The sequence below is a fragment of the Sinohyriopsis cumingii genome, chromosome 1 (genome assembly GCF_028554795.1).
Source record: "Sinohyriopsis cumingii isolate HCF-2022 chromosome 1, ASM2855479v2, whole genome shotgun sequence".
In the NCBI taxonomy this organism is placed as follows: Eukaryota; Metazoa; Mollusca; class Bivalvia; order Unionida; family Unionidae; genus Sinohyriopsis; species Sinohyriopsis cumingii.
In genome coordinates this window covers 46,727,257-46,743,787 of record NC_142961.1, presented here as the reverse complement: position 1 = coordinate 46,743,787, position 16,531 = coordinate 46,727,257, and the positions used below count along the sequence as shown (strand labels likewise).

Genomic DNA, 16,531 nt, shown 5'->3' with positions numbered 1-16,531 from the left:
TAAATCGCTTTGTATGTTGGTAGTTGTGAATTTATTACCCTAACTATTACGTTGAGCATTGAGTATTATCATTTTTTAAATTACAAGTTGATGAATTAATTGAGTCAATTTCAGTCACTGTGATAATCATCAATAATTTCATTAATGAGAGAATGATAAACACTACGATCCATGAAACCGCCTGTAAATAATATTTGGCAAATATCAGATATTTCATTAATAATTTATGGAGAGTTATTTCATGCGTGTTTTCCTCCGATCAATATGTCTAATCGATTAACATCGGCAAGAAAACTGTCAGGACAAGTTCCTAAACCACTTCCAGTTTTTGGTTCAGGACTTTGTGTCTCTTTAAGCACTTCACCAAGTATTTCTTCTTCTTATTGTAATTCTTGTTTTCTTTCTTTTGTATCATTTTTAACCAGATTAAAATACTTTTGAATATATTCACGTGTATCATCAGGTCTGTAACCGGTTCTGATGAAAACTAGACTGTTAATCCAATTATTATCTGACAAAGATCCAACATATTCAGATTTTACATATGTATTGCTTTATTCATAATTTACCGCAAGGTTTATTAATTTCATATGAGAGAACTTATGTTTTAAATTGTCTAAAGCCCCAGGTGTAAATTTACTTCTAACTTCATCTTCAGAAAGTTGTTGTTTTTGTGTAGGTTCAGGAGATTGTGGTTGAGAAGGATGAGATTGTGGTTGAGGTTGAGGTTCTTCTTGTTGCCTTACATCATCCTTAAATCTTGAAAGATCTGCATCACCAGTGATAGAACAAGATATACATTTTCAATCAAATCATCTTTTGTCCAAGATTTGGCATGTGTTTTTCTTAGCTATTGTTTCATTTTATCATAACTTGCAGCAATATCTAATAATTTTTCATATCTTACATTCACTATAGTTTGTAAACCCTTATTTTTAAATTTACTTCTAAGTTCATCTAATTGTTGCTGAGGAGATTGATCTTTAGGTTGATTTTGGGTTTTCTTGGTTCGTCATTTAGATTTAACATATTGTTGCACATCTGAAAAATATTTATCTATTTCATCTCTGTATGCAATATACCGGTAATTAAGATCTTCTTTCTCTCTGACTTGATAACCTCCCTGATTTATTTTATATATCCAATTATACCAAGCATCTTTTAACACCAATTTATGTGCATATTCATGTTTTAATTATCTATCTCTTTTACTATAACTTGCAGTGGCAAATGCAGCTAAATATTTTGATTTTAGATATCCTACTACTTCATCTATAGTTCCTTGGGTAAATCTATTAAACAATTTAATTTTTTCTTTCCTTTCCTTTTTATCTTTTTTTGTTCTCAGTTCATCACATACAAGTATTTCTTCTTTAGGTTGAGCCACAACTATTTCAGTTGGAAGATCTCTTAAAATCTTTTTTGTCTGTTGGGTTCCTCTTGCTATGTTTTTAGTTTGCTCAGCAGTTTGTTTTAATGCTGGAAGAAAACCTTCAGTAGCTTCTGCAACTAGTTCAGTAACCTTTGTAATAAGTTTAAAATATTGTTCTTTATCTTCTGCATATTCAACTTGTGCTTCTTGTTGTTCTAGCAGTTTTTCTTTGAGAGCATCACAAGATATCTTCTGATTGCTTCTAATCTTTCTCTAGCTAATCTACTAGTATAAGATTCCATTATTGATATAATAATGATTTAATTACTCACACATTTATAGCAGCAGATAGGGTGCGACTACAAATGAGTGTCACAAAAGTTTGAAAAACACAAACGACAAAGATAAAGTAACAAAATAAACTACCCCATTAGAGAAAATCTTGGTTTTAGTTAGAGGCTTCGGTTTGACGTTATTGACCTTTTATTTTCATTTTTCGTAGGAAGCTTTTTTTTTCAAAAATGGACCTTCCTGCAAGTGGTATGTTCACCCTCTCTGCTGCTTATTTAAAAAGAAATATCTTTTGGAAAAGAAAACAATTTTAATCTTACAGTCATCAGTAGGAAACAAATATAGTAAAATCTTTGACTCGAAATATGTTGCACCCATTGTAATATTGAATCAGGCATATGCTCATACATGGATGCAAATAATCTACTTGATAGAATCTTCATGCCCATCTTCATTAGAGGTCGGAGCATCAGCTGGAATTGGTGTCGGTGGAATTGTTCTTGGATTAATTGGTGCTACCATTGCCTTCACAATTAGAAGACAGTTAAATGGTAAGTATAAGGAGTCTATTGAGGATAATATTTGAAAGCATTTGCTTAACATGAAATGTCAGTATGGATTGCTAATGAATGTTACTGTGCGGAGTAAGATAACTTGGCTCTTTCATAAGAAAACAATATTTTGAAATGACCTTTCAAAACGTTTGTATAACTCCAAGGTTTTTTGTTACATCAAAGCTGCTAATTTTGATGACATTTTAAATTCAGTGATAGGAAAGTTTTAAGCCATTCAATATATAGATATATAGAATCAAAGAAACTCATGCATTGTTTCCATTTTCAAAGTCTAGTATTTTAAATTGTTTCCATTTTCAAAGTCTAGCACTTTTGCATTGTTTCTATTTTCATATTGCCATGTTGACACCTGAAGAAAACCTATCATGACTCTATGGATGGTTTTATTCCATTTAAAGTAGAATATTACTTGAAACTAAAATTGCGTACCTTATTGCTGTTCTCTTTCAGAACTTGTGCGTCCTAGCACTAAACCCTGTCTTTCTTTTTACAAGACGACCATCTGGTCCCTTTCTTGCACTAATCTCTTTATGCATCCCCGGAGTCGAGACTAAGTTTCCTCTACTAGGAAATTTTCAGACTAAAGAATTTTGACTAAGGTTGTCACTTTAAACTATGATTGCTCTAAAGTGTATGCCTTAATTTATTCTGCCCAATTGTAGGCTGCAGTCCCTAATTTTTCCCAAAGAAATAATTCTTTTCATCAGGTTTAGACAGCTGAGAATCTGTGAACGACAGTGCGTGACAATTTCCCTTTGAAAAAATGATAAGCGGACATAGGTTCCTACCAAGCCGTTAGGGTTGGTAGCTCAAACGTTTACTTTCTAAGGACCATGCTAAGATACCCCGGTCAATTTCACTGAGTTGGAATATTGCCCGTTTGAAGTTTACACTGATATGGGGGTAGATGAATGAAGTAAGGTAAAAGTGACCCTTCACAAAGACTTTTCATTCTTAAATGCGATACAATTAAATGCTCAATGCATCCAACTTTAAAGTTCGCTGCAATTCAGAATTCGACACCTCACAGAAGCCTTTTTTTTTTAAAAATATATCAAAACACCTATAGGAAATAAAGTGGCATTTTGTCTAGTGAAATTCCTATGCTCTAAAAAATGTGTTTTCTCCTAACAATTGTATCTTACATTTCTGATAAAGAGTGGGACAACCTAAATATGGCATATAAACTCTGACTCAAAATGCCTATTTAATCATCATTGACAATGTGCATGTCAGAATATAAAGAGAATGAAAGATACATTGTGCATTTTATTTTAATTTCAAATCAATAAAAGTTAAAAAATCTTTATATTTTGCATTTGAGTATCAATTCAATCTACTGCTGCTAATACACACACACACACGCACAAACATATATATGTATATATACTTGGTATAATGTTGCCTCACTTAAATGTTGTTCATTTTCAGGACCTACAAACTCCTGCTTCAGGAGGTGAGTGTGAGTAGATAACATGAGTGTAATTACCTATGTCAACTTCAAAATAGCTAGACTGATATATTTTTGGATTATGTCAATGTTTTCTAATTATCAGTTTGAAAATGTAACAATGTTTCAGCTAAAATGCTGTCATAATTACCAGGGTCTGTATACTGTAAACTTCATTACTGGTGACCTTATACTGTAAATATCATTGTCAGTGACTGTATACTATATACATCATTGCCAGGGATTGTATACTGTGGTAGGATTCCTTCTGCATGCCAACGGGAACAGGATAATGTAATACAACTGTTGTATAGAAAACTTAGATCATACGGGTATGTCATGTGTAGCAATCAGGGTACAAACAACAGTTTAGCATAATATATGATCGTAGTATGTATAATAATCAGGATTACTGCTACACGGTTCCTTCTGCACGTCAGTTGGATCAGATAATAGAAGATTTGTTTAGATGAGTATAGTATGTGTAAAATTCAGGATTCCTTCCACAGGACAAGAGGACAGGTTAATCAACATGAATTATAGTGAAATGGAGAAACTGTGTGTTAATTACAACTCTATGGTCTTAAATTAAGTAACAGAAAGTAGCAAAACCAATAAGTTTTGAAAACTCAAGAAATAATTTAATTCTCTGGGTTATAAAATAATCCATCAGCCTTGGGCAAGCAAACATAGCTTAAATAGACTGTTCCACTAATTTTAGTGTATCACAAGTTGATAAAATTTATTGAGTAACTTTTCATATCTTTATATGAAAACGAAGTATCTATTCTGGCAAGGAGGCAAATGATGTCTCATTTTGCTTTGCTTTCATATCCTTATATGAAAGGAAATTGCCCTTAAGAGCATGTGGAAGTGAATCATTTTTTTTTACAATATACCCTTGAGGACAAAGGGAGACAAATCATGTCTACTAATAACTATTAGACACATATCCTCATAGACTGAACTTACATACACCATAATATAATTTTGAAGTTTGAAAAGTAAAACAAATATTTAACACAGTAAAATATATCCAAAACTAATTGACACCATAACCCATATCCATAGGAACAGTCTGTAATTCTAAAATGCTTGAAATGATGTATACCAATGTTGTTTTTTATATGATGCTAGTACATGATATAAGGTTCAAGGTTTAAAATATGATTCATGGTCAATTGGTAACAGTACTTGCTGTTTATTCCAGGAAGAAATCAACATCTTTCATAAATGACCATTTCATGCTTGCATTTCAACTGAGTTTAAGCTATTTAAGTTCACCTGACAATTTCAACCTGATGCTCAAACGGAATTTCAAAATGAAATGAAAATTAATTAAAAATATAAATATGAAATGAACACGCTTCTGTATGTTCAGTTACTAATTTTACTGATGCAGGCATATTTTTTCCTTCAGCAGAGGAAAGACAAATGAAGAAATGCATCCATATTCAAATACTGAAATGAATCAACAGACTGTAAAACCAATTTATGAGGAACTGAATAAAGGAAACACAGAACAGAGTGTGTATGATAAAATTTCACCTTTGGAAGGGTAGGGGTAGATAGTGATAAGACACTAAGAAGAGCTACCTAATGGTTAATTGCAGTCTATTTCCCTTCAATGGAGTAGAAAGAACAAAAGGATTTGTACAAATATAAGCAAGAAAATGGAGAGTGCAACATCAAACTTGCTAGAAGGTTCCCTAATCACCAACCACCTGTTTGCTTGATAACAGTAATAATGCAAAATTTTAAAACCATCTACATTTAGAGTTGCTGCAAAAAAGGCACGTGACTAAATGGAATGCACCACTTTAATACAAGGTCAGCCCTGTCTTTAAATGCAAATTTTGACTAGGTAGCTTTAAATACTATAATACTATGTGTTTGGAATTAAATTCTTATCCTGTAGAGCACTTTATGTTACTGTCATTCAAGGTATTTGGTTGAGGGGTTAAACCATTTTAGGATTATGTACAGTTAATTAATTCATTAAAAATATGCAAATAGGTCAATGCATAAACTGTAAAATGTATTTTGAAACATACATTTCATGGCATTTGACATTTCTAAAATATTGAAAAATGTCCTTGACAATAATGCTGCAGGAATTTATAACTCCATATCTGAACTACTGAAAATAACTGCCTCTGCTATTTCTGATAGTCTTACATAGATAATTAACCTTTCATGAATAAAGTGTAAAATATTTACAGTGTGGAAAATGAGTTTCAGGCATCTGTAAGAAAGGTAGTACATCAGATCCAGTCAACTAACATCAGTTATGTAAATTACAAATTTTGTTCCAGAGGTTTAGAGATAGTTGTTCATTCACAGCTATAATCTTTTTTATATATAATGAACTCTTTTCCTATATTCAGTCACGTTTTAGAAAGGGACATTCAACTGAGTCTGGACTTCTTGGTGTGACTGAGTATGTTTAGACAAATTCAAGATTGGCATGATGTTGGAATTGGTTGCCTTTGATTTAAAGATAGATTATGACAATGCTAATCACTCCATTCTTTTGCATTAATTCCAGCATTATTACATTAAGGACACTGTGGTTTGCCAGGACACACCTGGCACTAACACACCTGACACCAACACACTTGACACTAACACATCTCTTAACCTGAACAAATTTGAACATATCAAGAGCTGTGAAATGTGACTACTTGGGTTTTAATTTAGACAAAACTTAACTTTCAAGCAAAAATTATATAAAAATTTTAGCAAATTAAATAAATCTACTTAGAATTTTAAATAGACCGCTTCTTTCATCCTTAAACGTACATAACACTCATTCTCATTATTGTTTTAATATTCAACGTAGTCTGCTAAAGAAAAAAATGGATAGAATTAAAAAGATATCCACACTCGCACTACAATTATGCACACCAGCTAAATATTCAATTTATTTCTGAATAAAGTAACTGCAACAGATGCTGCTTAATGTGGAATGTCATGGATGGCTTGGCTTCCAGGCACTTTACTAATCAATGTGGAATGTCATTCATGACTTGGCTTCCAGATACTTTATTAATTAATGTGGAATGTCATGCATGACTTGGCTTCCAGACACTTTACTAATCAATGTGGAATGCCATGCTTCTAGACACTTTACTATTTACTGTGGAATGTCATACATGACTTTTCTTCCAGACACTTTACTAATTAATGTGGAATGTCGTGCATGACTTGGCTCCTAGACACATAACAGACTAATTCACATTAAATTGTCTTGTTATTTTACACCCTGGTACTAGATCAGTCCCAAATCTGGATGTATGTACTGTTAGAACTCATATTAATTTCTCAAGGGACATGAGTCAAGGGTCTGGAATGACCTCCCACAAAGATGTACACATCACTACCAACATTAAGAAAAAGGCATCTATTGGTATAAATCACTCAGAGATTCATTATAATGATTATGTTCTGTGATAAATTAATTCATCATACTCTCATTATTCTAGATAATTATAATTCCTGTATGTATGGGTTCTGTGTGTGTTATGTTTGATATTTTTCTACTCAAGTACAGTAGAACTTCAGTTATTTGTCACCCAATCAACCGTCAGTCTCTGTTAACTGTCGGGGCATTGTACGTCAAAATATAAAAAACAGGTACATGTACATATGTAGATATTATGATTTTTTATGGCAAATGACATGATATTCAATAAAATTTAAATTCTTAAGATTTAGTACAGTGCCCAATACAAGCTCACTTACAAAGATGCAGCACTTTGTCCAACAAGATCTCATTTACAAAGACGCAGCACTCTGTCCAATAAGATTTCACTTTTTAAGAAGTTTTAGTGTCGTATCCAATGAAACCTCACTTCATAATGTGAATCTGCTCTTGTGTGTTATTTGCTTTAAATTAGGATATCCTTTAAAAACCAATATCAACAAGACAAAAATGAAAATCTTGTCAATAGTGAAGGCAAACGTGCCCTAAAGAACACCTATATTTAAAGCAGTCACCCATTTTCAGTGGATACTTTTCTTACTTTCCAAAGGTTGATGCTTAAGACAGACTGTATTGAATTAAGATATCCATGTTTATAGTGGTCACCTCTATTACACAATCAGATATATCAGCCCACTTCTGTAATGATTTTAACTGAAGTTTTATGGGAATATCTCATCTATTTATTAAAACATGCAGATATTTGCGGACATTCTCATCTTTACACATCAGTGTACATTTTATACTTACCAGGATTTCACACAATTGTTGAGTTACCGTTGGTTGAATGGTTCTTTGGCAATATGTACACTATATTTCCAAATGAAATTCTATGTTTGGCAACTTGCGAATCCACTTTTTATAATTCTAGCCTATGTCATGTGGCCTTTTTGAATTTCATGCTAGATATAGCTGTTACCAAATATTGGTAGGTATCTCAACTGTACACATGTGTGTTCCAGAAAGATTTTCATGGAGGACATCATACTCACAAATCTATCATCAGTTTCAACAAAATTTGGGAATTGGATGTCACCTGTCTTCAGTGGATACTTTTCTTACATCACATAGATGACTGCCTGAGACAGGTTTGACTATATTAAATTAGTAATGTTTATAAAGGTTATTAGACCTCAGCCAGGGCAGAGTTTCAGGAGCAATCAGTATATGAGTTCACACACCTACCCCTGCTGATTATTATTTTAGTACCCTATGATACAGTGTCTGCGGAGAGCAACCTGGTGAATTTAGGAGAAATTGGCTTGAGGCTTCTCATGATACCATACCTTTGATCTTTGACCATTATACCCAGACTCTTTTTTTTATTAACCTACTGCATGTCCATCTAGAGAGTTTGGTCAAGAATCTTACATTTAGAACCAAAGCTATTCTGAAAAACACATTTTTTTTCTCGTCAACATGACTGTTGATCTTTTATCCCTACAATCAGCATGCCACTTCCTTAATATTCAACCTTAATTAATATACACAGTCTCAAATTAAAGTTATTGTGCATAAAATTAGTTATCTTCTTTCAGTTTCAAACATCTTGACTTTCTACCCCAATATCAGTTTAGTTCATACTTACCTCAAGTTCAAGCCATTCAAAGTTTCATAAATGTGGATAGATAATAACACAGGTTATTAAATGGGAACAAAATTGATAAAATAGATTGACATACAACATGTTGACTGGAATTATTTCATCTTGGGTGCAAAATTTTGTTTTATATGCAGCAGGTCCCTGTATATAAGGGAAGTGTAATAGAGTCAGAGTATTTATTAATCTCCCAAATGATCTAGATGGAAGAGTAAACAGCCTACCCTTCTGGTTAGGGATTTAGCACAAGAAATAGCTGTTGCCATAAAAAATTTCAAAAATAAATCATTCAAAATTTTACTTCAGAGAAGATGGATAACTCCTGTTCTTGAGATAAAAGATACTTGCTATATCTATCAGGAGAAAGGACATTGGGCCCCAGAATGCCCACAATGTCAAAGCAAAGGAACAATAGGAGAAAATAGACGCCAGGGTCAAGATACGTGTTATCCTTGTGAGGAGAAAGGATACTGGTCTTCAGAGTGCTCTAAGAAAAAGATAGCAAACAAATGAAGCAAGAGGAGGAAGAGAAGAGGTCTGAGAGGATCAAGAACCCCTCCCCTTCAAGAAATCCCAAAAGTCCAGACTGTGAGAAGAAAGTTATGAGGAAGAATCCCTGTTGCTGAAGACATTTAAATGGAGAGACAGAGTGAAAGAAGAAGAAAATGGACTTTAATGATGTGTTGTGAAATTTAATTCCGATTTTCAAACACGAATATACCAAAGAAAAATAAGTGGTTCTATGTCTTCATTTTTTATAGTACGGATAAACACACACACACACACCATGTGTGTGTGTGTGTGTGTGTGTGTGTGTGTGTGTGTGCGTGTGTGTGTGTCTGTGTGTGTGCTTGCATGTGTGTATGTGTGTGTGCGCACATGTATGTGTGTGTGCGTGCACGTATGTGTGTGTATGTTTTGGATGGTATAGATGGCATGATGGATAGCATGTTTGTGAGATTTCATTTCCATTTAGGAGACAACACAAGGAGTTTAGGATTGTATGCATGGGTAATGGATTGTATAGATGGTGTGCTGGATAGTGTGTTCGTGAGATTTCTTCTCCTTTATTTATAGTCGATGCTAACGCCAAGGTGCTTTGGATAGTGCTTGAATGGGGTTTGGGATGGTATAGGTGGTGTGTAATTGTTTGTGAGATTTCATCTCCTTCTTTTACTCTCTAAGCTAACCCTTTGTGTTCTGGATAGTGCGTGAATGGGATGTTAGATTATATAAGTGATGTGTAATTGTATGTTTGCAAGATTTCATCTCATACTCTTACACCAAATGCTAACAAGTGCTTTAGATCGTGTGTGTATGGTTTATGGGATGGTATAGGAGGCTTGATGAATAATATGTGTGGCATGATAAATAGTATGTTTGAGAATTCTTTTAACTCTAAGCTAATACAAGGAATTTTGGGTAGTGTGTATGGATGTTGGCTGGTATCGGTGGTGTGCTGGATAATAAGTTTGTGAGATTTTGATTTTTTTAATTCTAAACTAACACGAGGCGTTTTGGATAGTATATGTACGAGATGTGGGATGAATTAGGTTGTACGTGATTGTATATTTGTGTGGTTTCATCTCCTGCTCTTACAGTCTACGCTAACATATTGAGTTTGGGGTAGTGTGTGTATGGGGTGCTGGATGGCATAAAAGGTGCCTGAGAGTAGTTTTTTCTTATTAAGATCCAGCACTGAATATGTTGATGTGTCTGTAGTGGCCTGTAACGTGGAAATGTACAAACATTCTTTACTTGAATAACAATAATATAATCGATTATGTCCTCGTCTGAATTCACTATAATTCCAAGTCCAAAGAGCACTTTGTATTTCCAGTGAATAATAATTTCAATAAATAATTAAATCCAAATTAAAACTGACCACAATAATGCAAATCATTTTGCTTCAAGATGTACACCCTGGAATGACTCGTTTCTCCAAAAAACGAGATCATAAACCCTTCTTCCTGACCTAGGTGAGAATTAATATTTCTCGATATATTATGTCTGCTTAGTGCAATTTTTCATTGTAGAACATTTTGCGTTGTAAACATAATGTCCTTGACTCAGACTAAGAAATTGTTCGTAATATTTAACAGATACTCCTAGAGTAACATTAACTGTGCATTATTTGTTTACAAAAAAAACCCCAAAAAACATTAGTGTCTTTAGTCAGGGATAACATCAACCTGGTTTTGGACAAGGTCAAATATTTAATAAAATTGTAAATAACATATAATCAATGGACAAAAAGAAACAAATATTACAAATTAAATATACATAACACGGCGAAAGCAAAAGAACTTTTGACATTGGCATGTAATATTATGCCTCAGCATTCCAGCATTTTATAGATCGCCTCGAAACCACTTGCGAGATTTTTGATCGACTGAGTTATGCAGATGTGACAGTTACGTATAGTAAAAGTGAATTCTGCCATTATTGTGCAATTCTTGTGTTACAATTATATGATATATCATGGGGCATGGTAAAGTTAAATCTGGAGGCGTTAAAGGTTAAGGCTATCTCTGAATTCCCAGTATCGGGCACTGGATAGCTATGGTCTGAATATTACTTGGACAGTTTGCTCCAATCTTTCTATCATTCCTGAAACCCTGACAAATTTGTTGAGTAAGAAACCAATATCAGAAGACTTTCTATAAGTGAAAGGCCATACTTAAGACTGCACAAATTCTTTCAGCTCCATATTTCAACCATTCATTTAAAATGTATGTTGATGCAAGTGCTGTAGACCCTGGTGGCGTATTAATTCAAGAAGGCACACATGATGTGGATCATCCAATGTGCTATTTCTCTAGAAAATTAAACAAGCACCAGAGAAATTATTCCATCATCAAGGTGTGCATAGCTTTAATTTTATCTTTAAAACAGTTTGAAGTGTAACTTAATTCAGCTGTTTATCTTATATTGTATGCAATTATAACAACCTCCTTACTTTTACTAACAAAAGAAAAGCAAAATAAGACTTTTGATGTAATGTTTGATGTTACAAGAATACAAAATCGTCATTAGGCACATCAAGGGAAACGATAGTTTGATTGCAGATACACTTTCACGTGTATAGAAAAGTACTAATGTTACGGCTTTATAGTCATAAACTAAGTAACAGAAAGAAGCAAAACCAACAAATGTTTTTAAAACTGAAGATAAAATTTAATTCTCTAAGTTATAAAATGAAAATTTAAGAGGAACTTACATCAGTATGAAGCAAATCTAAAATGATCATAAAAGTTATATCACAAGTACAAAAGAATAGAGTGTTCCGAATGAATTAGATGTTCTGAATGTGCTGATGTACCAATATCCTTGAATATGCTGAAGTTCTATCAAAAGTTCAAAGTAAGTGCTAACAGCCATGAACGTGTTGAAGTACCAACTGTTACGTGTTTAGGCTCGAATAAACAGCAACACAGAAAGAGTGAAAACAACAAGCTTGTTTTAATTTAACAAATAATTTATTTCCCTGGACAAATTCTGTTAAAATGAATAAAGGAGAAGAACTTACGGTTTCAAGAAACTAATCCAAAAATAATCCACGAATAAGCCACGAATTAAATTGCAAAAGTCCTAGTAATAAATGTTCTAATAATTTCAAGTTCGACTCCTGATGGAAAATCTAAGATGGATGACGACGACGTATGCTGTAGTCAATACTGTGCTTATCTACAGTTCATTGTAGAAATACAAATAATGACACTCCGGTGTTAGAAATCCAAATTAAATTTGTAAGCAATGTCTTTCCAAAATGTCTGTGTGACCACTCCTCAAAATATTTCCAGCGAAAAAAGAATTAATCCTTTTGAAATCCAATCGATATGATGAAAATTTTAACTCAAAATCTGGCTACAACGAAATAACTGGACATCAGTGTAAAAAGCCCAAAACTGAGAAATCTCTTTCTACGCATCTTTATTAAAACTAACAAATGCGCATTAATGGAAAAACCAGAATTGCGAAATCGAAAGAGTGGTCACGTGATTGTGTTTATGTCACGTACACCAAAAATGACCCTGACGAAAACCAATAATTTTAAAATAAAATAGAACTTGTTTACGAAGGTTGCTACAAATTCTGAAACAAGGTCAGGAATTAGATCAACACCTGGTGTTTACAAAAGAATGATTCAGGTCAACTGATTTTCTGGAAAAATATCATCTCCAGTGAATAAATTTAAATTATAAAAGCATATAATAGAATAAAAAAAATTAAATTGGCAAACAATTACATAAATATGGATTAAATCCTTCCCCATAAGAAATAAAGATATGATTAAGTTTTATTTTTACCATAGATTAATACTACCTGAGTTTTAAGAAAAACATATGAAGTACTCTTGTGAATTACAAACAGTGTACATGAAATAATACATTTATATACACAAGAAAGTGCATCTGCTATTTATTATTATTTCCCTTGACGTGCCTGACGTCAATGTTATATTCCTGTAACAACAGACTTCACCTTAGTAGTCTTTGATTTTTATTTTTCATCTTGCCGATGAAAGTAAGGGGGTTGTGGTCACTAAATACAACAATCGAAGACGGAGCTGATCCAAGGTAAACTTCAAAATGTTGTAATGCCAATATCAAAGCCAAACATTTCTACTCGATTGTTGAATAATTCCCTTGGTGTTTATTTAATTTCTTGGAAAAACAGCACACTGGATAAGCAATACCACTTACTTCTTCTTGAATCAAAACTGCTCCAACCCCAACATCACTTGCATCAACAGACAATTTAAATGATTGGTTGAAATTTGTAGCTGTAAGAACCGGCGCACTCTTAAGTATGGCTTTCAGCTTGTAAAAAGCCTCCTAACATTTTTAGCCCAAAGGAACTTGTTTTTCTTACTCAGTAAATTTGTCAGGGGTTCAGCAATTATAGAAAAATTGGAACAAATGTTTCGATAGTATCCGGCCATACTCCAAAATCGCATCAGTTGCTTTTTATTTACAGGCACGGGAAATTCAGAGATAGCCTTGACCTTAGCATCTAAAGGTTTAACTTTTCCATGTCCCACGATGTGTCCTAGGAAAGTTACACTAACACGGCAAAACTCACATTTAGATAAATTAATTTTGAAACATGCATCTGTGAGTCTGTCAAAGAATTTCCGAATTGTTGCTAAATGTTCTTTCCAGGTGTCGTTGTAGATGATGACATCATCGATGTAAGCATCACAATTGTCTAGACCAGAGGCAATCATATTCATGAATGGTTGAAATGTACTTGGCGACCCTTTCATCCCAAATGGCATTACTTTATATTGGTAAGTCCATCTGGTGTCAAGAATGCCGAAATTTCCATTGCTCTTTCCGTTAGTGGAATCTGCCAAAATCCTTTCAGAAGGTCAAATTTGGTGACATAATTGCATTCCTGATCTTATAAATACAGTCATCGACTCGTTGTTATGGGAATGAATATGTTTTTGTCACACTATTCACCTTCCTATAATCAGTACAAATACGGAAAGTTTTATCTGGTTTTGGAACAATTATGCATGGTGACTTTCACTGGGCTCTATAAAATCATTATCCAGCAAATATTGAATTTCCTTTTTCAAGTATTCCTGTTTGAGAGGGTTCATCCTGTTTTTGACAGGTTTGGAATTTACAATTTCAACGTCGTGGAAAATTGTGTTTGTCCTCATATTCAAATAATAACTAAGTTCATTTCTTTCTTGCTCTTGCAAATGTGAAAGGTTCTGGTCCAGATCTTTCATAATTTCTGAATTTCGAAGATTTGTCACTCCAATATTAATAGAATCTGATGATATTCCTTCACTTAAATCTTCACTGAGTGGGACAGGTTTTGCTAAATTAATTGCATGTTTAACCTGGCTATCCCTTTCAAAATATACTGGTACTCTTATAATTTATTTAGATCCCAGGAGCACTAATATTATAATTTAGCTCATTCATTGTCTTCTTAACCTTGTAAGTGCTATAGTATCTAAACTGAAGAAAAATTTGAAGAATGAGCAAGAGAGACATAACCCCATTATTATCAAACTCAAACGTTCTCTCCACTACATTTATGTCAAACCATAACTTCACTTCTGACTTGAATTGCTGAAAGCCTAATTCAAGCAATATAGGTTGGAAAGTTCCAGGCCTAAAATTTCACCCTTGACCCAAGTGGATAGAGTTAGAAAGGCCGAATTGAGTAAAAGACTTTATCAATGCTTTTGCTATTATTTTAGATTTTATATTCCTCAAGGGAAATGCCTCTGGAGACCGTGTTGACGCACACATGATGGTCAACAGATATTAGTTACCTGACATGGTCTTAGATAAGGGACCAACACAATCTACCATAATTCTACTGAATTGTTCGTCAAAGGCAGTAATAGGTGGTAGATGAGCCTTGGTAATGTTCTGATTTGGTTTTCCTACCATTTGACAGATATGACAAGATCTACAGTATTTACAAATATCACACTTGATTTTTGGCCAATAAAAGTGAGTTACGATCTTGCGCTAAGTTTTATTGATTCCTAAATGAACAGCCAATGGAGTTTCATGGGCCAGACTAAGTATTTCCTGCCTGTAAGGTTTTGGAACTACAATTTGATAGTTCACCGACCATTCGTCATCAGCAGGTACCTCGTGAGGTCTTCGTTTTCTCATAAGAATTGCATTTTTGATAAAATAACAGACAGGAACTTCAGTGGCTTCAGTTTCACTAATGGCCGTCTGAAACAAAGAGGAGATCTCAGGATCTTTTTCCTGTTCAACGACAAGTGATTGTCGTTTATCACCCTGATTAGAATAAAGAGAATCAGTCGTTAAAAGAGGATCACTGTGATCAATACCTTCTGATTGATCCAAATATGGAGCGAAAGTGACCACATTAAAAGCCTGACCAATAAATGTGTCAGCTAAAGGAATTGTTTCTTTATGAACATCATTCTCAAGAGCTTTCTTTGCCATAGCTCTAGTAACGGCACAAGCTGTGTATAAATCAGGGAATTCTTTTTTCAATTGGATCGACTTTGTGAACCAAGCAAGGCTTGTCAGTTACAAGTGGATTAACCACAACCTTGTCTCCAGCTAGGTCGTTGCTTAGTAATAAATGAATGGCCTCAAGGGGCAAAACAGAGACCATTCAGACTGTCAAGGGTCCTGAAACTAAGTCTGATGACAAATTCACACAATGGAGAGGAACATTAACAAAGCCGCACTCTACTCCCTGAATAAGAACACTCTCATTAGAAGAAGACTTCTCAGAAAAAGGCAAAGTACCTGACAATAAAAGACTCTGAGAAGCTCCTTTGTCTCTTAAAATTTTAATAGGTATAGGATTCGCCGAATCACCCTAGACTGATATAGAACCCTTAGATATGACTGGTTCATAATTCTCCATAATCAAATCAGACTTGGGTTTGTTAGACCCAACGAATGTATTGTTTTCAATACATGACCGTGACCTTGACCTCATAGAAATGATAGCAGTTGGAAGAGGTCTGTCTTGATTCTGACGCCTATTTTACAATTTGTAGCAATCAGAAATTCGTGCAGTAGGTACGCGTAGGAAGAGACAATGATATTGAATCGAGCTTCTCCGAAGTTTGATCTTTAGAAGCTGTGCCAGTTTGAGATTTAGAAGGGTTTGTATTAGGCTAAAATACCTATCTGTCATAAGAACATTGAGTAGAAGTCTTATTTACAAAAGAAACATTATGGGCCAAAGCATAATTGTCAGTGGCACGAGCAGCTTTTTCCTAGATTTCGAT

General features: G+C 33.9%; 1 protein-coding gene across 1 annotated transcript in view; it reads left to right on the top strand.

Moving 5' to 3' along the window:
- The window catches only part of LOC149806803 (protein turtle homolog B-like), a 264,646-nt gene that overhangs the window by 149,944 nt on the left and 98,171 nt on the right, over positions 1-16,531 (top strand). The window contains exons 8-10 of the mRNA XM_089971057.1: positions 2,098-2,214; positions 3,670-3,694; positions 5,109-5,246. Of these exons, the coding sequence (XP_089827183.1) occupies positions 2,098-2,214; positions 3,670-3,694; positions 5,109-5,246 (280 nt within the window). The remainder of the gene's footprint in view (positions 1-2,097; positions 2,215-3,669; positions 3,695-5,108; positions 5,247-16,531) is intronic.